The sequence below is a fragment of the Vanessa cardui genome, chromosome 6, assembly GCF_905220365.1.
Source record: "Vanessa cardui chromosome 6, ilVanCard2.1, whole genome shotgun sequence".
Lineage (NCBI taxonomy): Eukaryota > Metazoa > Arthropoda > Insecta > Lepidoptera > Nymphalidae > Vanessa > Vanessa cardui.
Genome location: NC_061128.1, coordinates 13,013,917 through 13,041,561, shown reverse-complemented (window position 1 = coordinate 13,041,561; position 27,645 = coordinate 13,013,917). Strand labels below are relative to the sequence as shown.

At 31.9% G+C, this 27,645-nt stretch overlaps 1 protein-coding gene across 2 annotated transcripts in view; it reads right to left on the bottom strand.

Annotated features, from left to right (window-relative positions):
- LOC124530607 (vesicular glutamate transporter 1) overlaps positions 1-25,109 on the bottom strand; it is a 52,825-nt gene extending 27,716 nt beyond the window's left edge. The window contains exon 1 of one of the 2 annotated variants that reach the window (XM_047104838.1): positions 24,898-25,109. In XM_047104838.1, the coding sequence (XP_046960794.1) occupies positions 24,898-24,953 (56 nt within the window). In that variant the 5' untranslated portion in view covers positions 24,954-25,109. Of the gene's footprint in view, positions 1-19,203; positions 19,418-24,897 lie in introns of those variants that run through there. The other variant, XM_047104837.1, reaches the window with a different exon arrangement.
- Positions 25,110-27,645: the final 2,536 nt, after the last annotated feature.

Here is a 27,645-nt window from a genome sequence, read left to right as displayed (position 1 = left end):
TCCATCTCTAATTCTTTAATGTTTTTATTTACCTTTTCGAAAGATACGAACAGTTCAATTTTATTATATTATTTCGAATTTGTGTTTGATACGAGTTTTATTTAAATTATTTAATGTAAAATTTCATTAGAACCAACAGCAATTATTAGTTGTAAGGTTATTATGTTTTGTATGTAAATAACAATATCCGTGTATAAATATATATTACTATATCTAGCAAGAAACAGATATACTTTTAGAGAATTTTGTTGTAAACTTGTACAACATATGGTCATACTTGGCGGTAGAGCTTATTGCAAGCCTGGGTAGGTATCACCACCTTCTACTACGAAAGAGCAATAACTTGTATTGTAGTTCTAGTTTGAAGGATGACTGAGAAATTGGAACTATATGCACAAGGGTACATATTAGTTCTCAAGGTTGGTGGCGTAGTGGCTTTCACGGCAGCATGAGTAAGCGATCCCGTGGCGCCCACCGAAAGACGGAGAGGGTACTGCGGGTTTTTAGTGGGTAAACCCGGTGGAACTGGGTGCACTCGGCGTCCAGGAAACCGAGGAGTGCAACCCCCCCCCCCCTTTCCATCGCGTGGGGCGAAGCGCGTAAAGAGTTTTTCCAGCGAGAAAAAAACAATGGTGTCGTAGTGGCGACGAGAGGAATAGTTTATATTTCTTACAGCGCCAATGAAGCGTCTAGGTTTTGAACAATTATCAAGTAACCCATATGATAAATAAATACCTATGGAATTGGAATTAAAATCTCTAGTCAGAGCTCATATCGATAGTGACCTCATGGTAGCATGCGCAAGCGATTCCGTAACGTCACACAAACAAAAGTCTATTTTATGTATAGAAGCATTTAACAATGATAAAAAATGTGGACATAACATATATTTATATTGGAACTCCTTACTTAAATTACCTTGAATAATTTGGTTTGTTTGTAATACATTACGCCGTGAAAAATTAAATTATCTGTAGATTTGTATGTTTTTATAAGTACATAATGAATTTATTCAACACAAAATAGAAGATTGTAAAATCGTTATGATTTTTTGAGGTAAAGAGAAAACTATCACATAAAGATATCAAGAAATTTATCTACACCAATATTTTAAATAAGAAAATTTTGTTCGTTTGTTTGTGAGATGCTTAGCTGCTTCTTAACCGATGATTGCGGGTTCAAACCCAGGCAAGCACCACTATATAGTATATGTGCTTAATTTGTATTTATAATTCATCTCGTGCTAGCGGTGAAGGATGCACGATGTTTCGTGAGGAAAACTGCATGTGTCTAATTTCATCAAAATTCTGCCACATGTGCATTCCACCAACCCGCATTGAAACAGCGTGGTTGAATATGTCCCAAACCCTCTTCTGAATGGCCTTATGAATAGGTTCAATAACTAATGGACCGATTTTAAAAAAATCTTTCACTATTTGAAAGCTACATTATTTACGAGTATCATAGGCCAAATTTTATTTTGGAAAAAATAGGGTTCCTTAAGATATTTGGGTTTTTCGGACACAAGGTGTAAAAAATCAACCAGAATCTTCTTACTTCTATTTATTTTATTTATTTATTTTTTATCTTCGTGGGTTATTTTGATTTTCTTTCGAGACACGCAATCCTGTTGCAAAACCGAAATCTACGCGGTTGAAGTCGCGTGCAGAAGCTAGTCTCTTATAAGCCCTTTTTAAATTATCTCCATGAAAAATGAAGGATTTTCAAATTTATTTCAACATATTAACATTTTTCTTTGAGAAGCAAACTTTGATCAAATGATACACATTTATCAGGACTACACAAACTGTATTTTACCTTATAATGTAAATAAGGGGCAATAACACTGAGTAAATACTCCTTAAGGGCATATAAATATCATATTTGAAAACGTTTTAAAGAAAACGTGGCTGAGGTAACATGTTTGATTATGAAAATTTATTGATACATCTCCAAATATATGTACTTTTACGAGCATTTTTGCATCGTAATTTAACAGGACTATATTAAGAAAAACCGGAAAAAAACTCAGTAGATTGTCTTTTCGACGAATTAAATTATAATGTAATATATTGATTTACTTTCCAGTTCTGTAGACTTAAATAAGTATTAGTAATAGTAAGTAATAAGTTAGTTAGTACCTTAATCTATTATTATTGTAATTTTGATTATGTTATGTATGTCGCAGAGTCGAGATGGCCCAGTAGTTAGAACGCGTGCATCTTAATCGATGATTGCTACATGTGTATTCCACCAATCCGCATTGGAACAGCGTGGTGGAATATGTTCCAAACCTTCTCCTCATAGGGAGAGGAGGCCTTCAGCCCCGCAGTGGGAATTTACAGGCTGTTGTTGTTGTTTGTTATTGTCGCAGGCTAATTAACTTACTTAGTTGTGCTATTAACTACTTTGCTAAACTGTACTGTTTAACCACCGCCTTAATGACATTTAGCTAATTCATTAAATATAAAAAAAATACTTGAGAGATCCTATTCTATAAACAGAAGAACAGGCAGTCTGAAAGGGCCGAGACGACACCTTTCTTGTATATGTCGAGCGCAATTGCACTTCCCATTTTTAACTTGGTGGTAGGTCTTTGTGCAAGCCGTCTGGTGATTAAGGATTTATATCCCTTGTGCTTGTTGCACAACCTCATTCACACTTCCAATTCGAACACAACCATACCAAGTTTGGCGGTAGAATATTTAATAAGTGGTACACAGACCAAATTGCGCGAAACCGTGTAAAATTTAGCAAGTAAAATTAATTATAATTATACATACTATTTACAACAACAAAAATTTCCGACTGCTGGAAATGTTTGGAATATATCCACCACGCTGTTCCAATGTGCTGTCCTTACGATGTTTGCGTTCACCGCCTAGCACGAGATTAATTATAAACACAAATTAAGCACATGAATATTCAGTAGTGCCTGAGATTGAACCTGTAATCATCGGTTAAAACTACTTCTAACCACTGGGCCATCTCGGTTCTATTTAATACTTTAATATAAGACATACTTTTATATATAGACACAAATCTCTGAAATCCTTAACATCTTAACACTAAAACGCTTCCTGCCATTTGATAATGTTTAACGAGCCAAGCAAAATAGCAGACGCTATTGTGAAATTCGTCTCCACTTTGGATCCTTTCGTAATTTTAATGTGCTGCTTAACGATAATTTCACAGTAATAAGTAATCTATCTATCTATCCTATCTGTGTTAATACTAGCATTCGCCCGCGGCTTCTCTCGCATTTTAGAGAGCTGGTTGTCATGTGTTAGGCAAAAAAGTAGCCTATGTCCTTTCATGGAGTCAGACAGAGTTATGTTCACATTTATAATATATAATAGAGAAATATAAATAATGAAAAGGAAATGTATACATAATTTTAGGGACAGGATAAATATATATATATATATATTTTTTAATTTTACTACTTTATTGATATACTGCGTTATTGGAATGGTGAATCTGCTTTCCGAACCGGTGGTACCTTTAGACGTAATTCAGTACCGTAACAAGATAATTTAATCGTTTATGAGCCTATTTGAATAAAGAATGTTTTAAATTAATTTTGATAAACTCCGTAACTATAGAATCGATGATAATAATTCTTTCAACAACAATTCTTTCTACAAACCATTAGACCATGAGACACCATTTCATCCAGAATTAATACAGACTATATTTAACATATACTAGTATTATAAAGTGATTAAAAAACAGGGTTATGGTGAAATTACCACCCAGTACAGACTGGAGAGTATCTGCTAGCACAGATTGGAGAGGCTGTGATCGTGTCTCCAGTGCAGTGCTGCGCTCGTGGCTCAAATGAGCTTTCTTCAGGTGACGGTGATCTCAACCCCGTACTCCTCGATAATGCGTGCGGCAGGAAGAGGCCATCTCGGCTGCCGTTCTCCTCAACCTTTTTCCTTTGTAATGTTTTTTAAGAACAGTCAGAGTAAGAAAACCTTGGTCAGTTTTCAAATTCATTCCTTTATCAAGTCATAAACTATTATTACCTTTTGAAACTGAAGCACTAAACTGACTAATGCATATAAAATTAAACTTACATAGTATGATAACTTGGTTCAAGTAGGGTAACATCTTTGGACTACGTCTAGTTTTATGTCACTATGAAACCTTTTTAATAGCGTAATTAGTCATTACAAATTCAAATTAGACTTGGTATCTTCTACTGAATTGTCAAAATATGTCTGTCAGTGTTATATATTCTCGATCGGTAAAGCAGATTATCGCTCATAGTGAGCACACGAATATAGATCTTGAGGTGAGGAACCTTTTCTTACCCCGACTGTACTTACATTATATCAAATGCGTCCATTGTTGGTGCGTTTCGTCGACATTAGTAGAGTAATCGATGCGATTAGCTACGGAGATAAAATAGCCGTGTTGTTTAATTACATTTGACTAATTATAATTATGAAAGTGAAATTTACTTGATTCTAATAAAGTTTAAATTCCAAAGTTAGGTTATTTAAATCTACACGTTTTTACAATATGCGACCTTATGAGCGGTGTTTTAATAATAAATCTTGATACTACGTTTACCTGTCATATACTGCCATTGTTGTCATAATCATTAGCGTCATTTTCATTAGTGTTCATGACATTTCAAACATTTAATTTCAGCGACTACTTTGTTACTTGATTTCTTTTGTTTCATTTATTATTAATAAGATTAATATTAAAAATAAACTATTATTATTTTATTCAAATCACATAAATATAAAAGTTAGCCTAGTGATATAAATTCAACCAACTTACGAAATAGATCGGGAGATGATAATGCCAAAATATTTGGTCATTTGTAACAGTATGGCGGTTCTTCAGGGGTCTAATTACGTAAAGGCAAAAAGGAAAATGATGGTCACAGCGCTCGAACCGGCGGCCCAATTGCGTGGGCATTCATCGAACGCATCGGAAAAATAACGAGTATCGAACGATTTAATTTGTCATTATCATCCCCCGGTCTAAAACGACTAATATTAAAATTATCAAAGGAATTCCGTCCGAGTGTTACGCTTTACTGACCCAAACCTAGCTTGAACCCAGCCTAAGTAAAGGTATTATAGGTTTTTTTATATATCTAAAACATTCGACCACTCCCCCTAATACGGGAGCAAACTAGTATTATATGAATTTGCATATTTCGAAACATTTTTTCACGAATAATTTTTGTATTGGTTACACTAATTTTCGTCAATTGAACAATAAATTTATCGACTACAAATTGCGTGTTGTTTTTATACTAAGTATTATTATTTTACGTTCGTCAACGTTTTTGCTTTGAACGACTGACCATCAATTTAGTGGTCAAGTTTTTCATCCGGTCGAGGTTTTAAGAAAAAAGGCTCAAACCTCAATCTTATTTATTAAATTTTTCTATAAAAATATATTCAACTAATCGTTATTACATATTAGCAACCAGTTGTTTTTTGTGACGACTTACGAAACGTTAAATCCGCTCCTTTATCATGTTCCTTGATGTATGTACGTACGCCATCCAAACTTACGAAATAACTTTATTGAGATGCAATTGTAAAATGTTTCTATTTTTTAGGAATTATTTTTATACCTAGTACACTACGACCGACATTATACGAAATGTAGTATTATATAAATACTACAACAACAACAACAGTCTGTAAACATCCCACTGCTGGGTTAAGGCCTCTTCTACCCTTGAGAAGGTTTAGAACATCCACCACACTGTTCCAAAGCGGGTTAGTGGAACACACATGTGGCAGATTTCTATGAAATTAGACACATGCATGTTTCCTCACGACGTTTTCCTTCACCGGCGATCACGAGATTCATTATAAACACAAATTAAGCACATGTATATTCAGCGGTGCTTGTCTGAGTTTGAAGCCGCAATCATCGGTTAAGACGCACGCGTTGTAATCACTGGGTCATCTTGGCTCATAAATACTAATCAAAGACAAATAGGATATAGACAGGAAAGCCTGCAAACCCACGTATAAAACAAGTGAACGGAAAACAAAAATAGATATTCTGATAGCCGTAAAGGAAATTCTGCTTTGATTCCTAACCTTGTAACCGAAATAAATATATTAAACATTGCCGTTCAATAACTATAATTACTATTTAGTTGGAAATTATCAAAAGTTTTTCTGTCCAAAAGCAAGGACAGCTTTATAAATTTAGACATTCATTTCTGTTCACTGCCTTTGTGACACATTTTCCAAAATGCGTTGTCATTTTACTATAATGCTTAGATTTTTTTTGTTGTCAAAAATAGAATAACAACAACGTAAGCCTTTATATTTTTTTTGTACATATAATTTGTATATATATAGTTATTTAACGATCTGCCCCGGCTTCGCACTGGTGCAATGCGCAATGATACTGAATATATTATATAATTTGTTTATACCCCCCATCACAATGGGAACTTCTTAAATTATTAGTGTTTTTTTACTATATTGTCCATGTCTTATATACAAAAACCGAGAAGAACTCGGATCACTTTATTTATTTAAAAAAAATCTGTTGCGTAATTTTAAAGTTATAAGCGTACATAGGGACAGACAGCGGTAAGCGAATTTGTTTTATACTATGTAACGGTGATAATGAAGTGTAGAGCGGGTAGCGACTTTGTTTTATACTATGTAATGATGATAGCGTTTGTTATGGAGATCGTTTGAAGGGCAGAATGTTGTGTAGTGCAGTGGCCAGAGAAAATACCTAATATGCATTAAAACTTTAATAAAAATATGTCTGTTTCTTGGAGGTAGGATTTTACGTAAGCCCGCTTAAGATATTCTTCCACCAATGAGCAAAACTTAGTATTATAATGTTCCAGTTTTTGTGTGTGATTCAATATAAATGTTGACACAGAGGGTGGAACATATTAGTTTCCAAATTTGGTGGGGCATTAGCCATGCAAGGAGGGATTAATATTTCTTACGCCAATGTATGGACGACCACGTCCAATAGCTAATCGGACAACCTAAATAAAATATGTAGGTATATGAAAGCAATAATGGTACCCACGCAGGATTTAATACTCGTTCTCTAGTTAAGATTCACATCTAACCCCTGAAACATCTCGGTTCAGTAATAAATGATGAATGTATTTATCGTTTCAACGATCAGTTAAATTGATAGATTGAATTTTCCTCTAGACCTCTTAAAAACGTAATTGGGTCAAAGGCTAATTAGGTCGGCTGACACCATCCACGTCCATCCCACGGTTGCCATCGACGTAATGATACCATCGGGAGTTTAGTTAACGACGCAATAAAACGAAGCAATGATTTCGTGATATCTTCAGCATGCCACGATTGTTCTTAATGGTCATTTTTGTTTTTAATTAGTGCATATTAGAATAGAAATGTACCTTATTGAACAGTTCAAGAATGAGATAAAAATACATCAAACATTTATTTTGATGGTTCTTCCTGACGTATATCGGCCGCCATCCTCATGCAGAACAGCCAACTACGCAGGACACATTATAGTGCACACCGTGATCGTTTATAATTGAAAATTATAAACGATCACGGTTTATTATAGAAATAATAATAATTCTGTAATTCCCAGCTCTTAATTATTATATTTAAATTATTTCACTGTTAACTTTGTGTACTTGATATCAAACTTGTAGAAACACAGAATAATCTCAAAGAATATTTCTCATGTAAAGCTGTGACTTATTAAGGCTAATTATTCAAGAAAATCTTCAAGTAAAATTAGTTTTATTTAATTAAGATTTTTTTTTTTAAATTAGTAACTAGATTTAAATAAAGGGTACGTAGAGTTTTTACAGAGCATGCTTGAATTTGGAGAATAAAGATGACCACGTGAGCCATAGAAATGTTAATGTTCTTAACATCCCCGCCTAATCTTGGGAGCCAAGATGTTAATTTCTTCAGGTCTGTAGTTATACTGATTCTCTCAGCCTTTAAATTGGTACACTAAAATGCTATCAGAGCACCTACCCAAACAGGCAAACCCTTCAAGAATTTTTTTAAACTTGAAAAAAGGGTTGCTTATAAAACCATTTAAAAGGGAACATTGCAATAACTATAGAATGATAACTCAACTCTAATCCTTGTTAATTTTATGATGGGTACAATGTAGCTTTCATATCATTGTGAAATAAAAGTATATTTTATCTTATCGTAAAAAACAATCAATAATAATTTACTGTTCGTATTATTAGTTTACATGGTAGTAGGTACAAACAGATGTACTTAGGATCGTAGTGTTCTTAATTGAAGGCTGAGTAAGCCAGTGTATATACAGGTAAAAGAGATACATATTTTTTTCCTTTCCGAGGTTAGGTGATGTATTGACGCTCTAAGGGAATGATTCATATTTCTTAGAGTGCCAATGTCTAAATAGAATAAAAATATATTATAATCTAGTGCATCCCTACGGCTTGGCAATAGGCACACTATTCTCTTTTCAAAACTTTGCAGCTATCAAGCTCTCGAGGCACCAAACTATCAAGATTCACTTCAAAGCTATGCAGTTCATTTCGCTTTTTCGTCGAGGTCAGAGGCGAGGTAATTGGCCAATATTTGGGAGAAAGTTTGGTTATTTGGGGCAAAGTTAAGGTTAATTTTGTCTCAAAAAAATATCTTCCATGCGACAGTTTTGTTTCAGCTTATTCGCATATGAAATACTTATCGTATTAGTCACCAAACGTATTATGGGAAATTAATCAATATTATTTCAACGCACGAGGTATTACAATCACAATCGATCGTTTTAATTTGAACGTCACACATATCGATCCGAATTGTGAGAATACTGTAACAATGAAAATGTAAGCAAATTGTTTCAGTTTCAGGCCTATCGCTGGTTCATACTTTCAGAACGAATGTTATTCTGTTTTCTAGTATAAGCTTATTGGTTGTTTTTTAATAATTATCATAATCATAATTTTTTTTGTTTGAAATAATGCTTCCCGTGGGGTCCCATTTTAATTATATCCTGACACCGGTTCCAAATATAACAATAACTATAACTACGTTATATAATCGTAGATCGACTTTGAAGTAGTTTAATAATTTTCATTTCATTTTACTTAGGACTCTAAAAAATATGTTCAATACGCATTTGTTTTTATTACATTTTAGTGCATATTTATTTGTTTTAAAATAGTGTTTTGTATGAAGTCGGCTTTTCTATTTGTTAAATTTTTTATTTATAATATCCCATATTATTTCTGACGATATTGCATCTATCGTGTCATGTGGGTAGGTGGGATGGCATATGTTACTTTTTCTTTTCAGGTATTAGTTAGTCGTAGGACCTCGTCTTTCTCTAGTTTTTCTTGTGTTGTTTCAAGTATTTCTGTTTTCCACCTGTATTTCCACCCATTTAACATTTAGTCGACTAGCGAACAGTTATATTGATTATAATTGTGTTTTGTGTAAAGATAGTGACCTTGTGTAGCCACAGGCATAAATGACACAACATCTTAGCGTCAAGGTTGGTGGGTCACTGGTGATTTGAAGACTGATTAATATTACTTACAGTACCAATGTTTATAGACACTGCTTATTAACAAGTATTCCACAAAGCCTCTTACTGAAATAACATTCAAAATAATATATTTTATTTTCTCTTAGAAAATAAAAACGAAAGATACTCTTAAATTGTTCAAGACACACAACCTAAGCCATAATGAAAACGACTGCATCGCCAAAGCTTTCTTTGAATTTCCTCGGAAAAGGAAATATAAAAACTTATTCTTAGTGCATCTGCAGAATTCAAGGACAATACTTGAAGAAAATTATTAACATCGTGGTTCGCTGAAAATCATAAATAATGACGTAGCTTCACATTCCCCTATGTATATCATCCTTTCTCTTTTATTCTTTTAAGAAGAGAAGAGAGAGAACATTATTAAACTTAGTTCTATTAAGAATAAATAAATATTGTAATATTTCTGGAGCTAAAACTCTCATACCAAAAGTTAGACGATACTTTCTTACAAATATTAAAACATTAGGAAAAATAGTAAGGTATATTCGCATGCAACTCTGTCAAGACCCGCAGATTTGACGTAGTCCTATTAAATTTATTTATAAGTAGGTACCAAGCGAAAATGGTGAGTCAAAAATAATAGAAAATACTTGGGTATCCTGAGTATGTTTACTAAGCGCAAACGTTACGTAATCTTTTTTCGTTATTTAAATCTATTATCAAATGAGTTACTGTTAAAATGAAAAATAAAATCATGCACGGATTTCATATTTTGAATATATAATTTTAATTAAAATTAATTTTGACAAAAGATATATATATCTATAATATGTCGTATAAATGTAATCTTATTAATTCAAGGCTATGAACGTGTAACATTTCCCGACAGAGTAATATGTCATACATATAGAAATGCGGAAAATACTTCTAATTCAACGTAGTATACGTTGTAGTGTAAATAGGCATTCCAATCTCTGATTATTATAGTGTAAGGTTTTACTCAAAAAAATAATGACGATGATATTATATGAAACGATTAAGGTTGTGGAAATCAGAGTGACCTGCTCTAGAAATATATACTAATATAAGAAAGGTAAAGAGTGTTTGATTTTCTAGTTTGTTGAACGAGCTCACGTGAATTGCAGGAACTGGTCATATTTGAAACTGTCAAGTCGCTGTTGGTTGCCTGGAAGAAATCGCTATAAGGTCACCAAAATTGTAAGCCTGTTTTATTAAAGCCAATTCTATGTTATATTTATTTTTATTTCTCTGTGTGTGTCTCTGTACAATAAAGAATAAATAATAAAGTCGCGACCAATAGGAGCGAAGTATCAATGAAAAATATAAAAACGGCTTTAATCATGTAGGTATGATAGATTTTTTTTCTCTTAAAAGGGTCTAAATCCCCTAAATATGTAAAAATATCAAGTACTGCTAAACTATAGTTATATCCTCAAAAATATTATAAAATACACTACTTTTACATAAGGGTCTAAATTTTGCTAACATACTTAGACTAAAAATATTGTTTTAACTTCTACGCGGACGAAATCGGTAGCAAAATCTGGTACTATATTATATGTGAGTATTTTCCAAAAATCTCATAGTTCGATCTCATACCTTATAATATATTGAAGTGTTATGTATAATTTAACGTGGACCTGCCTTCATAAGTGAATAGATGTACATCGATAGCGTAATTTTTGAGAATGTGTAGAATTAATTGCACAGGAAATTACACAGATAATATCGGAAGTGAAGTAATGTGCAGTGTACATTCGAATTGGTGACTGTCAAAACTTATCAAGGACAAATATTGGTCATTATTTTGTTTAAAATTCATTTTGATTATAATTTTCGTGTAATGATCATTTTAAAGTTGATTATAAAAGCAAGTTATATATATATATATATATATATATATATATATATATAGGTGTACATAAAGTAATACATAACGTATATTTCCTCTCCAAATGTTCCACGGAGTCACAGTGTAACAAAACAGAAAAGAAACGAGCGAGCGCGTCCCTCTACTTAAAATAAAAAGTAAAACCTCATTTGTAGCGGCTCACACCAAATTCCTTTATGATAGAGTAAACTTAATCCATAGACGAATATTATTTAAACAGTAGTATTCTTAGTCTTGCTTGGCACACGAAATGGCCGGCCATTTCTGTCCGGTCCCTTTTTATCCCGTTTAATCCTGCTATAACTCTAGTTGACGTTGCTTATCTACAGGCTGTGCGAGAGGAATTAGGTCAAAAATCATGTTGACAATATGGTTTGTGGATGGATTTTGAATTAGGAATATGCCTTCTTTTTTTAATTGCGAAATTTTCAGTCAATGGTTAAAAGCCTTTATTAAATGGAAGATTTTTTTATTTGTTAAATTTTAATAAACGCTGATTAATGTGTTCCTGTTGTATCGTCCATAGATGTATTAAATTCACCTAATTTTTTTTGTTCTTTGACGTAAAATATTTATGTTATTTAAAAAAAAAATACTAAGGATGAATTTAAGCACTAACGTAAATAAAAAAATAAAAAAAACTACTGTAATTGCAAAAGTGTTTCAAATAGAAACAAACCTTTCAAAATAGCCAAAGTACATTTGACAAATATATATATTTTAAATACTTTAGTATATTTATATTAAGCGAAAGTAGAATGTTTTCGTAATAATAGGTTTCCAGTAACACATTGTTAATCATTATTTAAACATGTGCTTAGCGTAGCATTACAGCGCTCACAGTCAATGTACGCATTTTGAGATAGTTGCATAAATATTGTTAAACAAATCGTCGTGTTTACAATGCTGTACTTTGCTTTAGATTACGAGTGCCCAGATTTTTCGAGATAGCCCAGTGGTTAGAGTGCGTACATCTATAACCGATGATGCGGGTTCAAACCCAAGCAAGCACAATTAATTTTCATGTGCTTAAAATTCATCTGTAGCTCTTCGGCGAAGGAAAACATCGTGAAGAGACCTGCACGTATCTAATTTTAACGAAATTCTGTCAATTATGAATCCATCAAACCGCATTAGAGCAGTATCGTGGAACATGCTCGTAGCCCAAAAGAGGGACATTTACAAGTTATTTCTATTATATTTTGCTGTACCAATTATTCAAGTCAATCGACTGATGAATTATTTATTTAATGTATAATTTTACTTGACCTTAATGAGTAGATCAAGCTATTATGGTCACAAACACTGCATATTCTTTTTGGAAAATGTATAGGCAGATTTGCATATGGCACACTTTTAGAGATATTCTGTAACGCCTTAGAGCAAGTAAATGGCAAAATGTGTTATGCGATAATAATTATTATGATACTAATATTTACAGGATATAGGTATCAAAATGTCGTACCACCGTAAATCTTTTGTCAACATTTCACGAGTGAGATACGTCAGTTCAAACTTCTGTGTTTTTAGAAAGATGTCTGTGTGTTTTACCTGAACTACAAAAACAGTTACGTCATCAGGTACATGTCTATCCGTTATACCTTAACGGCTAAATTTATGAACCAGTGTTGGAAGACTATGAAATGAGTTTGAATCTCAAGGATGTATATAGGCCACTGTTTGGACCCAATCTAAATAGAGAAAAGTTATAAAAGATTAGTAGTCGCCCCCGGTTTCGCTTGCGTTTTAGTGCGTTGGCTATCCTGTCACAGGCAAAAAAGTAGCCTATGTTCTTTCTTAGAGTCCAAGTTTGCTTCATACCAAGTTTCATCAAATTCTGTTTAGCGGTTTAGTCGTGAAAGAACGACAGACTGAGTTACTTCCACATTTATAATATCAACATAGATTTTCGTCAAAAATAAAATTCCACTAAATGAATGTCTCAGGTGAAATCACCATAATTATATTGTTGGAATAAACAAGCAACATCTGCGTCAAGTCACACAACTTCCCTTTAAAAAAAAAGGGGGAGATTCGTAGTTGACACATTGAGATGTTTTTCTATTGTGGTAGATTGATTGTTATTTTAAATTAAAGATAATTGTTTTAGAGGTTAATCTACTTCCTACTTCTGGTTCTAAAAATATATTTGACTAGCGGTACACGCGACTTCGTGAACAAAAAAGTTATTGTTGTAGCCTAAATTATCCCTTATAACATCAGCCATCTACCAGTGCTTGAAAAAACGTGAATTTAATACCTGTTGACTCCTAAGCAGGATATATTAATGAAGTAATTGTATTTAACTAATTTGACTTTGTATTTTTTAAACGTTGAAAAAGAGTAACTACTGAGTTTCTTGCCGGTTCTTCTCGGTAGAATCTACTTTCCGAACCGGTGGTAGCTTCACTTAATTGTAAAATGACGATTCAAAAGTATTAAAGCCTATTTGAATAAAGTTTATTGGGATTTGATTAGTGAATATCCCGTCAAATCATTCCAATGGTTCGAGTGATTAGCCGGAACAAATAGACAGACAGACAAAAATTGTAGAAAATATGATTTTAGTATATGCACCACTTACTCATACACCAGCGACCCGCCCCAGCTATGCACGGGTGCAGTACTGATACTCAATATACTACACAATTTGTTTATTGACAGCACATTAGATATTTCTAAAATTATCATTGTTTCTTTACTATATTTTCCATGTATTATCTACATTCTACAAAAACCTTCCTTTCGAATCACTCTATGTATGAAATAATCGCATCAAAATCCGTTGTGTAATTTTAAAGATCTAGGCGTACATAAAGACGCAATAAGCATGTAGGAAAAAGCGGTTATTTTAATAAAACAAAAAGACACTCTAATTTAATTATATATTTATATAGATAAGCTGAGATGGCCCAGTGGTAAGAACGCGTGCATTTTAACCGATGATTGCGGGTTCAAACCCAGGCAAGCACGACTATATATAGTATGTCCTTAATTTGTGTTTATAATTCATCTCGTGCTCGGCGGTGAAGGAAAAAATCGCGAGGAAACCTGCACGTGTCTAATTTGATCAAAATTCTGCCACATTTGCACTCCACCAACCCGCATTGAAAAACCGTGGTGAATAAGTTCCAAAAACCCTCTCCTTAATGGAAGAGGCCTTATCTCAGCAGTGGGATATTTACAGTCTGTTACTTTACTTTTATATAGATAAAGCATTTACGAGTGGTTACATAAAAGATTGACATTCAACAGCCACAACTCGCATGGGTTGATGCAACCTCTATTTGAAAGTAACAAGTGGTCGTATACACGCATGGTCAATGATCATTCTCTTGCTGCCTCGTTAAGTTAGTAAATAACTTAAAAGGATTATGACGTACATTCTGATTTCATTATGATTTCCTGGTACATTCAAAGAAAGAAAACCTTCGTCAGTTTTCAAATTGATTCCTTTATCAAGTCTCAAGCTCTTAGTACCTTTTGAATCTAAACATGAAATCATTGCGACCCAATTTATTACATATAATAAAATTGGAGTATCTGTTTGTAATATTAAAATAGCCCCTTTTTACTCAATGCATATGTATGTATACACAGTACATATATGGAAGGAACACTTTTTACAATTTTTTACAATCTCGGGAACGGCTACACCGATTTTAATGGGACTTTCACTGACAGATAACTAATATAATAAGGAGTAACTTAGGCTACAATATTTATTTATTTTTTTGTTAAATTAAAACGTTAACACGTTTTAAAAAAAAAACGTTCACAAGAGTGCGGGCACAGCTAGTATGTCATATACAGTAAAGCAGATTATCGCTCATACACACAAAAATAGATCGATTAAGGTGACGAACCTTTTCTTTCTCTGACTGTACAGGTAAAAAGCAATCTACAGTTACGATTAAGAAATACTGGTAAACAATTATTACATTTACAAATTCCAATCGATTACCAAATTACTCCGCTGCTTCAAAATGTTACCAATTTTAAATTATTTCGAATCTTACCTATTTTATGCAGTTCGTACGTATGTACTCTGTATAGAGTTCGTAGATAAGCTACAAAACTTATGTATAATTTGCATAAAGTTCTATCCAACCCGAACTTATGCATTTAAACATCGTTAGCTTTTCACATTGAAGTACATATTTCATTTAAATCAAGATTGAATATTCAAAATGGCTGTTACTTAAATAAAAACTTGAGCAATAGAGGCGTAGAATATAGGAATATTTTTAGAGATTCACGACGAGGCGAGATGGCCCCGAGGTTAGAACGCATGCATCTTAACCGATGATTGCGGGTTCAAGCCCAGGCCAGCATCGCTGAATATTCATGTGCTTAATTTGTGTTTATAATCCATCTCGTGCTCGGCGGTGAAAGAAATTATCGCGAGAAAACCTATATGTGTCAAATTTCATAGAAATTGTGCCATGTGCATTCCAACAAGACGCATTGGAACAACGTGGAATGTATTCCAAACCTTAAATTTACAGGCTGTTGTTGTAGAGATTTGTTGACACGAGAAGTGTCTGCATTCTCCGTCACTGTATCACTAAAGTCATTAGCGGATAGATTGAAAAGTAATTGTCCGCAATAATTGACGATAGGGGCTTCCGTGGGAGGCTCGTAAATTGATTATCTGAAATATATTATTACACCACTTTATGTAATAGTAGTTGCTTATATGTCTTCGAATTTCTTTTGTAATTATTTTTATCCAAATTCAAAAATAATGATCAATTCAATTATTTATGTGTTACTTCGATAGAGACATAAGAAAGTGTCTTAGTAGAAATGAGTAATTTAATTAAAAAAATATACTACGTTAAACTTTTCGCGTATTTATATACTTGTGGGTGGGAGAAAGCGGTCAAAGTTCTTTGATTGGGTTTATATCTCTATAAGATGTTTACGGTATACCTACATATGTTATGATTCATTAGCACAATACGGTAGATAGGTCGTTTGACTGACTGTGTTAATATTCACACAAACAGTCTTAAGGCCTTATGTACATATGCTATTATAAAAGAAGAGAAATTGGTACGACAGTCAATATAAGTATTATACACATACATACATACATACATATAATAAAATTGAAGTGTCTTTTTGTAATATTAAAATAAGCTTTTTGTTAAATGCACATGTATGTAAACAAAGCACATATACTAAAACATTTTTTTATAATTTATGTCTGTCTGCCTGTATGTCTTTTTTTCTGACTAATCTCTGGACCTGCTGGGCCTATTTTGATGGGACTTTCATTGGCAGATAGCTAATGTAATACGGACTAACTTAGACTGTAAACATGATTTTTTCGATAAATTCTACCGCGTATGAAATCGTGGGCACAGGCAGTATTTCATACTTATAGTAACATTTTATGTATGTTGTTATGGTTATCGATAACTGCGTTTCTTTGACGGATTTCAAAACACTTATCTGTAGTTACACTGGCTCACTCACTACTAAAACCGGACCACAAAAATATTAAGTATTGCTGTTGGGCGGTTGAATTGGTAGGCGGTATCTACCCAGACGGGCTTGTACAAACCCTTACCATTGAGTTTTAACCAGTAACTATTTACTGGTATTACGGGTACATTTTTTTTAATATATAGGGCAAACGAACAACAGGCTCACTTGATGGAAACTGATTATTGCCCATGGATCTGCAACACCGGAGGCTTCTCCGAAGGTTCCCAAGCCGTATTGGTTCGAATATAACATATGTTATTTTAGTCTCGAATGCAAATTGAAGCATTTCTTAAGTATGTTTTATTATACTGAGACCGAATGCGTAATTAATACGATGAGTCATTATGTTTAATTACCTACCAGCCGCAAAAACGTGTATTTTATAATCATATAATATGTGAATTGTATCTGAAATGTGAGACCGGTAGTTGGATTTAGGAAAATTATTAAATAAACCTACGATTGTTGTATAAAAACTTTGTTATAACTATGAAAAAAGAAACAATTGTTATTTTTTTTGGTTTATGATAACGATCTATCAGATTATATAGTGACTCATTGTACTAAGGAAAACCTTAGGTCAAGTTTCAGTAATATTTATATGTACCTATAGTACCTACTTACAGTTTAAAAAAATATTTAAGAAAATATTAGCAATATTTATTTATTTAATGCCACATTGTATACATATCATTACATATAATATATGTAGTTATGTAACAAAAAACAAAAGAAATACGACTTATAAAATCTGGACCCGATAAGAACCACTGTGGAAGATCTAATAGTAAATTTTTTATTGACATACTCACGCAGACGAAGTGTATTAATTATTTTTTTATTTTAAATATAAAAATGCGTTTTTACTTATGCTTTTAATATAATCGCGGATACACGTGTTAATTAATATAAAAAGTAAATAAAAAATTTAACAGCCTGCTGAGATAAGGCCTCCTCTTCCATTAAGGAGAGGGTTTGGAACATATTCCACCACGCTGTTCCAATGCGGGTTGGTGGAATGCACATGTAGCAGAATTTCTATGAAATTTGTCACATGCAGGTTTCCTCACGATGTTTTCCTTCACCGCTGAGCACGAGATGAATTATAAAGACAAATTAAGCACATGAAACAGTGGTGCTTGCCTGGGTTTGAACCCGCACTCATCGGTTAAGATGCACGCGTTCTAACCACTGGGCCATCTCAGTTATTTCATATATTGCATTCATATATTCGACTAAACTAAAGGTTGCTTGTACTAGGGGAGCATAAAATGTCGAGAGGATCAGATGACGTCATATCGAGCAGATAATTTGGATATTCATCGCACGAGTAATAAAATACCGATAAACAAACACATATTACGTAGGGACACCCTAAGCCAGCGGTTTTCCCCTATCTTGTTATACACTATGACAATTTCCTTTCGCCATAATGTAATGTCAAACAATATTGTATTGATGCTTTGCTTGCTTTATTTAATTAGTAATATTCATAACTCTTATTTTTTTTATCGATTGCCGAATAAATAAAAAAACTATCATTTATTATATGAATGACAAACTTAAAAATCGAACACCGGTAACATTAAAATATTCAAATTATGTAGAATGAAAAGATGGCGGCCTTGTAACGAGTTCCTTGTTTTCGAACGAAGCTTTGACGGCGTAAGCTAAAATATTTGTATGCACTACAACGCCTTATATAAAAAAAAAAATTGTTTATAACTATTTATTTGTTATAATTTATATGTTCATATTATATTCCTCACGTAGTTGTTAATGTTTTCGTATGCTGCTCACGACTTCATCATTAATACGAACGTTCGGTAACCGAATGAAACCTACTTACCTATTATTTATACAAAAAAAAAAAACAATTCAGAAACTTGTACTTAATAATTTTTAATTAAGTTAATTATTTTTTAATGTATGTGAACCAAAGAATGCGCTGTTTGTACGATTCCAGAGCAAAAGATAATATAAAGTTACTAATTACTTTGTTAAATGTTTTATTTTGTAACCTTTTTTCGTACCTGTGCCTATATTATTTCGCCAATGACATGTGCAAACATGTTTAGAAATAAAAACAGTATCTACATTTTCAATTTCAAGCAATAGCAGCTTTTTTACAAATCTTAAAACGTGTTCATAATAAACCTGTACTTCATTATACAATTATAATTTCGACATTAAGCTAGCATTACGTAAGTTAAACAGAGCAGAAAAATGTTATGAATATCGAATGATACACAGACCGTTTTTGTCTTGATTTACAATTAAAAAAAAGATATAAAACAAACCTTTCCGTTGAATTATAAAACATAGCCGCTTGGCGTTTTAAATCATCACTAACAGAGTTATCTTCATTCATTGTTACACTGCACTGGGGTCACTATTTCTCAACCACTACAAAGTTTATGCGAAAAAGGTTTTACGCACGACGGTGCAGAGATGATTTTGCCTTGACTTTGTATAATTTTCAGATTGGCCGGCTAGTCATTCGACGCCCGCGCCTCTCACTATACTAACTAGAATCAGCACTCATGCGATTTATCCCCACTATTAAGGCATTGTTGATACGCGAATTATATACTACGCCTTTCTAACAGTAACATTATACATTACGAGATATAGCGATACGACAAAGGCATTTTTTTTTGTAACAGACAACGATCATGTCGGGGTCAGACAATTGTTTTGTGTATGTTTAAAAAATGGTTATTTTCCAAGTTTCTTGTCGGTTCTCCTATATAGAATCGACATATGTATATCGTACACATTATATTTATTTATATAATGACGATTCAGTTGCGTTTGTACAGACTTAGATATTTAAGTTATTCTTTTTCTTAATTGGTAGATTTTTTGGATGTGTCCCTTTACCTTTACATTCAAATTAAGTGATAATTTCCTGGATTTGAACACCAATCGTCAATGTACAATACCCATCTCGGCAAGTTGAATCCTGTTACCAATTAAAATAAATATTTTTTTTTTTGAAACGGTTCCAACAGAATCAGAATGATACCTTAGCAGAGATAATTACAAACATAGAGATACTGGCAATGAATAAAAGGTATACAAAAGGTACGAATACCAATGGGCTATATCGTATGACCTTTAATTATACTAAACATTTTGATGTATTCAGTGTTAAATTAGTTTAAAATCTGGCTAAGGATTCACGAATAAATTCCAACTACTAAAATGTGTTAATTCATAATGGAATATCGAGAACATTGATCACTCTTTCGTTTTAACATTATTCTCCGTGAAATAATGTGCATCGTTGGCACGATTAGAATTCAATTCACAAATAATTTACTAGATATTTGCATGTTCAATCGATCGAGTGAATTTTGTATGGTAGTTTTCTTAATACCATTCAACCGAAAACCTTGCATACATTTTGATCTTTAAAAAGTATAAATGGATTATTAAACTTGTTTGGGGCTCCGTGCCAGGTCGCCTGGGTAGACCACCAGTCAATCATCACAAATTTTACAAACTGCAATACATATAGGTACTGTTGTGTCACTTTCGGTGAGTCGTTGTAATTATAGGCGCATGTTCCCAAGGTTGGTGACACATTTGGTCGTATATGTGTATCTAATAGGTGGCCCATTTAACAATCTGTCAATTAAAAAAAACTATACATAATTCAGTAGGTACTTAGGGATCTTTATAGGAATTTAAATTGACATGGTTATTTTTATTATTAAAGTCATTTAATACGGGATATTTACCATGATTTTTTATTTTTTGCTGGTGGAGCTCGATATTTAGATATTATCTACGAATGTCTTGTTCATGAGTCTGGAGTTTGCGGGTAGATGTTGATTTTGTTAGAAGTGTCCATATCGGACCTCCTTTCTCGTACGTTTACTACGTAAACACACACGCCACAACTATTGTCACTTGTTATATTTGTTTTATTTATTTGACATGCACTTGACTTGTCCAGTGTTTTACAGTTTCAAATAAAAAATATGGTAAATATCCCGTATTAAATAACTCTCATCTTTTCAACGATATCGCATCGGAAAACCTAAAAACAGAATAATCAATTGGAACGATTTTTATACCCATACATCTGTATTTAACGACAGAACCAATATTAATAACGAAGCTTAGATGGTGTATGGGTCAGGTCATCACGGCGCTGATGGGAACAATATGGAGGTAATACACACTTATTTTTGTAAAATAAAGGTAGACCATGTTAGCCATAATCAGCACGTAATTTATATAAAAATCTTGATACCTACTATTACAAATGGGAAAGTAGCTTTGTTTGTTACATGTTCATGATTAAATCGCTGAATTTAGTTTAAATTTGGTGTGTATAGTTTGAGTCACCAGGATGGATAAAGGCTACTTTTTTAATTCAAACATTGAGGGGCTAAAATGAGAGGTGAATGTTTAGAAAATTTACCAGAATACATACTTAGAATGTTGGTTTTTTTACAAATTTAGAGACTATCAGTGTCTTTTGACGTAACTGGAGCTTTAAGCAAATAATTAAATGTTATTGATTGAATAGTTAGTATTTTCTTTAAACGACTCGTCTTGATAGGTAATTTAAAACGTTTTTTTTTAAATGCCGTTGGTGCTTATTTGAACAGCATGTTAATATAAACTAAAAACATTTAAATGAAAATAAATAGCATTACTGTTATAATTTGTTAAGTAAACACATATGCGAAACACATATTTATTTTTAACTTTGCCAATTTATAAATTGAAATTCTTTGATTAAAACGTTAATAAATAGGCATATTATTTAACATACATTATACAGATGATAGAATTGCGCTAATAATATTTAACTTTTGGGTACGATATATTTTATATTTATGTGTTTTACTATCGTAACTTTGTATTTTAAATTTAATAAATAATTTAAATAAGCTTAACTAAAAATTGCAACTAGTTTATAAATTCTATAATACAATTCTGTAAAAAGACTATTCAAAGTTGCTTGTGAAAGCTTACTTGACGACACAAATTGGATTCGATACCTTAAATCAGCCTTAGATTGTCTAGAAAATATAAGTGGGTAGTTAATTAATCATTACGTAACACAATCATAGTTTTTCTTTTCTGAGAAGCCAAAGAGTTAATGGACGTTCCTTTTATTTAATTCATGAACATAGTCACACATTGATAGCGGTGTAAGTATAACCCAATATAATTATCACCAGTGTCTCCAATGACGGTTAAGATTTAAGATGTTATGTTCCTTTGCCAGTAATAACATTGGCCCTATAAATAGTATTGGTGTTTGATAACAGAAAAATATAAAAATCCCAACCAAGATCTGCAAAAAAACCGTATCTATTCACCGTATAAAAAAAAACAGAACTTAAAAGCATTCTAGGTATTTAGTAGATATAGATTTGCTATGTTCAAGTTAATAAGTTTGCAAGTTATATTATAGTAGAACTAAAATAAGTAGTTGGACCCAAATACACGCATACTATTAAAGTAGTATGACATTTGGCGAGTTTCAAGCATAGCTGATAGCTATACACCAACAGGATAAAGTCAGCTCATTTGTTTTAGTATTTTTTGTAATTAAATAAGATGCTATATAAATAATTATTTCAAGGATTCCGCATGTTTCACTTTCAAGTCTAACTCAACAAAAAAAAAAGTAAAGGTAATTTAGAAATTATTATTATTGTTGTCACACAAAATATCTCGAAATATATTTTTTTTTTTTTCGTATTTCAGTACGAATCCAAATCGAGGGAGGTTATCAATTCAGCCTAGTTTCTTTGTATATTTTCCTCGATAATAAATATTCATATTGTTGCCGTAATGAGGTTTTACTATTAGATATATTATACACGTCTCCCTATATTTGACTACTACTAATAAAGTACATTTAATTCGTACATAATTTTATAGTAAATCTTTAGCATTACAAGAACAACTGTGATTCAGTTCCAAGTAATAGTTCTATCATCATACTATTTTACTTAAGTTTTTTTTATATGTTTTAAGTAAGTAGACTATAATAATATAAAGTTGATAATAATATGAGTAATTATTCCGATGTCATTTTATTATTTATCGAGAAATGCTCGACATTCGGGTAGATTAAACTTTTCATCATAACTGAGCGGACACATCGTCAACAATAAAAATATAATTATTAATAACATTAGTACTTTTACTAATTCGCTATAATAACACAACTTACGCTACAATTTTTTAAAAATACATTACTGTCACAAATTATGTCATTACACGAACATTTTCAAGTGATACTACACAATTTTTTTATCAATTGAGGAAGCTGGTTTATAACTTTAGGTTGTGATCATTGCGGCTGTGTATTCGATAGTTTAAATAGTCCTCTCATCTTTGTCAAAACTAGGCAAGTATTTCGGAATTCGAGATACCCGCCTGTAAATTTTTTAACATTTATTTTGCAAATTATTCGTTTCCTGTGAGATTTACGCTAATTGTATTTACTTAATATCAATCTTGTGGAGGATAAAGTTATCTATAAGTTTAGTTTAAACATTTTTTATATCCCTTTGACCTTAATTAAGGGTAGTTGTTTATCTATGTATAAGCTATCAGTATTAGTTATAAATATATATTGAGTCTTGTTTGGTAATAATTTACACTGTAAGATGATTATTACTAAAGAGTCCTACGGCATAGGTCCTTTACTTTTAACTTTTACTTCAATCATACTAAAAATATTATATGTGTCACCGAGAAGATTATTTAGTTGTTATTTAGTGGTTCAGGTGTTTCTATTATAATCTAAATAGTAATTATTAGTATTAATAGTCAGTATTAATTTATTTTATTAATTAATTCAATCAAAAACAATGGGTTTTTGATATAGACATATTTACTTTCTATATGCTCGTAACGGCAACATTTGTTATAACAATTATAATATTTAAAAAAACACGCCATCATAGCGGTACAGGCATCCACAACCTAGATCCACCGGCCTAGGCACTAATAGTATTCCAAAATTATACTTGAGATGACTTGAGTTAACTTATAAATGTTATTAAAGCTTACAACTATTTAAGAATATATAGAAGCAAGGAATTCGAAATTTCTGGGACTCATATATATTATACTATGTACAAGTATTGTGAATGTTTATAATTATTTACAAATATTGATAGTGACAAAATCTGTTTAGAAATGTTTTCTGTACATTTAAAAATAATAAAAAACCATTGTGTCTTGACATGAAACTATACATATACTTTTTTATCTTTCCTATAAAAAAATATTCTTACTAAAATTCATAGACTAATGAAACTTCTTTTTCTAATTATTAATATAACAAAAAGTTTTTAAACTAAACAAAATCAGTAAATATACCCACAAATTTTTCTAAGCCATAAAAACATTGACTTTCTAGCTCGCATCACATATGGTACAAGACTTGACTACAGCAGTGAGGCGCACTAGTATTTTGCATCCCCTGTAGTTTGGATTAAAGCTTGATTAATAATTTATTGTTGTGCCAGCATAACACTTTTCGATAACATGTTTTTGTCAAGATTTAAAATGCTGTAAACACTTCTGCACACACACACAAGTCATGTGGAATTTAATTTTGATTACAGTGAGTTTAAAAGAATAAGTTACTACTTGGGAAATATATACTTATGTTGTTTATATACTAATGCTTCTAAAATTTTCATTTATATTCTGTTATGCATGGTGGAGTTACTATACTTTGATTTTATTTATTAAAATATTTGATGTTATACTAAATAATAATCTAATTGATGTAATAATTTCACTAGAATTTGTTGATAGATTTTATTCATTTTTATTAGTTGCTTAGTTAGAATATGGTTTATTATTTAGATAAATTTTTTGTTGTATAATAAACGCCACAGGTCAATAATAATATACATTTCTTAATCTTATTACATAATATCTCAGATTAATATTTATTAGCCAGTATCAAATTATATTAAATAAAATATTGACAAACTTACCCATTTTCAAACGGCAAAAGCGAATATCGATACTTATATCGGTTTTGATGTTTCATTGTGAAGTTTTAATGGGATACAACATTTGTATACAATAAACGTTTCAAAAATGGAACATCCAATACGCACTCACAGTCACATTTTGTTTGTTTACCTAATTGAACACAATATTGTTTTCAAACAGAAAAAATATTTTTTTTTAAATATTTGACAGTTCTTACCTACTAGTTAAAGCTACAAATGACATTGACACTTGACAGTATTTTTTTAAATTGAATTAAATCTTTTTGGCAAAGGTATTGCTCCAATATAAGTTTTATTTTTGTGAGTAGCTTTGTTTGCATATAAAAAAATAATGGAACAAGCATATATATACCAATTAAATTTGTTCTATAGTAACATGTTTTTTTCAGCATTTTAGCTTTTCATTTTATACTTTTCTGTTTGTATGTGCCGTTATATTTTATTTGAATATTATTTCAATTATGTAAATATTTAATCCAAATATTATATTTACATGAGATAATTTTATGTCACTGCTACAGATATTATTATGGATTTAAAATATTTGTACTAGTAGTACTCAGTCGTCATCAATAGTACTTCAATGAGAGACATCTCCTCATTTCAAATTAGTATTTTATTATAGCTCAAGGCATACTTTTTTCCCTGCCGAGCAGAGATGAAAAATTGAAAACACACATTAAGCATTAATGAAGCCACTGTGTGTCGAATTTATGCCTTCGATCTGCGGACTTATTGAGGCGGATCTAATTTTTCTTATTATTCACTTTGTCCCATTAATTTTTAAAGTCTTAATATAATCTCTTTAGCAGAATTCAAATCAAAATAAATGAAAATACCCTTTATTGTACACCAATAAATAAATAATTTAGACATGATGGAGAAAGATTCACAAGATCGCTAAAATAGCGATCTCTTCCAGTCAAGAACTCATTTACGTTCTTGACGGTGATTAAAAATTCAAAATTTCACATAAATATAATTATGTAATAATTCACATATATATAAACATAATTATATGTTTTAATACGCGCCCTGAGGATGTTAAGTCTTCATAATTTGCTTAGTTTATAGATATATGGCATGAAACTGTATCAACTTGAATATTAACAAATTGCGACTTAGTATCGTGACGTTCAAATAATTCCTTCATTATAAGTTGTGGCCGCGTGAGTAATAGAGGAGTTGAAGTTGAGAAGGGACAGTTAATTATTGGTTATGTAATTTCTGAAATAATTGTTGTTGCTTGTTGTGTACCCTTAAGGGGTAAACAATATAATAAAGGTATTAGGTACGACAATCAAACCACATAAATAAATAATAATTTTTGATAGAAAACATTTAAAGCAAAAGGATAACATTTTTAAAGTTTTTATCAAAGAGGTTTATTAAGATACTTAACATAAAACAGTATATTTTTTGCGACGTTTTTCTGTAAGAATACACGCCTTAATTATATAATTATTACAGTATTAGGTACTTTCAGACTTTCAGATTTGTTCTAGTTACTTCTTAGTTCTTACAGAATGGCTGTAATGAACTATGTAAGTAAAAGCTAATTTTAAATATTAATCAACAAATAATCATTTGTTACATAAGGACTTTTAATTTATATTTTGAGAAAATAACACTAAAAAGAGTAAAATAAAATGTTTGTTCTCAAAAATAACACCGACTTCAAAGTGATTACCAAAACGTAATAAAATAATTTGATTGAAACACGTATTATTGATGTCGAGAAACCCGAGAAACGCCCATGCAACTGCGGGCACAGCTAACAATATAATAAAATATAATAGAACTTAAAAAGTTATGGAGTTTACTTCATTAGCCGTTTATATTTAGTATTTCAGATTTTAATTGAAGTTGATTTAGACTAACTATTTTTTTAAATATGGATAGATTAAGCGTGTCGTTTATATGAATCAGAAACTACATCGGATTTTTCGGAAATAGACTTTCGAAAATGCGGCTTTAATACGTCATGCGGCATAAACTACAAAGTAGCACCCTCGAAAGAGCTGTAATCGACCTCGAAGTTTGCAAAAGAGCTAATATATGTTGTACATCATATGGCATCACATCATATACACAAAATTTGATTAAAGACAATAAGAAATTATGCCCCAAATCGCATCCTAACTGTAAGCCGTTCAGGATTTCCATCACTGCATAGTACCTACTTATAAAACAAAGTCGCTTTCTCCGTCCCTATATCTTTAAAACTACGCAACGGATTTTGATGTGGTTTTAATAGATAGTGTGATTCGAGGGGAAGGTTTGTGTATATAATACATGAACAATATAGTAAAGAAACACTGATAATTTTAGAAGTTTGCGATGTGATGCATCAGTATAGCACCCGTGCGAAGCCGGGGCGGGTCGCTAGTTGATTATAATATTCGACTGCGACAATTTCATGAACATAACCACGTTTCGAAAGGTAAATCGAATATCCAAATAACATATAAATAAAAGATTCGGCCGAGGATCGCTAACGTGCTCCTCAGAATTGTTCTGTTCCCTTCCGTTCCGTTATATTGTCATGGATCCTATGCTCAGAACCTTACCAAACTTTCACTAAACTACCCTTAACGTATATCCTTTCTAATGAAAAAAGAATCATCAAAATTGGTTGGCGTGATTTTGAGTTATTCACCTATTTATCGCGCACATGCATAATGCAAATTTAAGACTTATATCATTTTCATATGAATACCATCATCA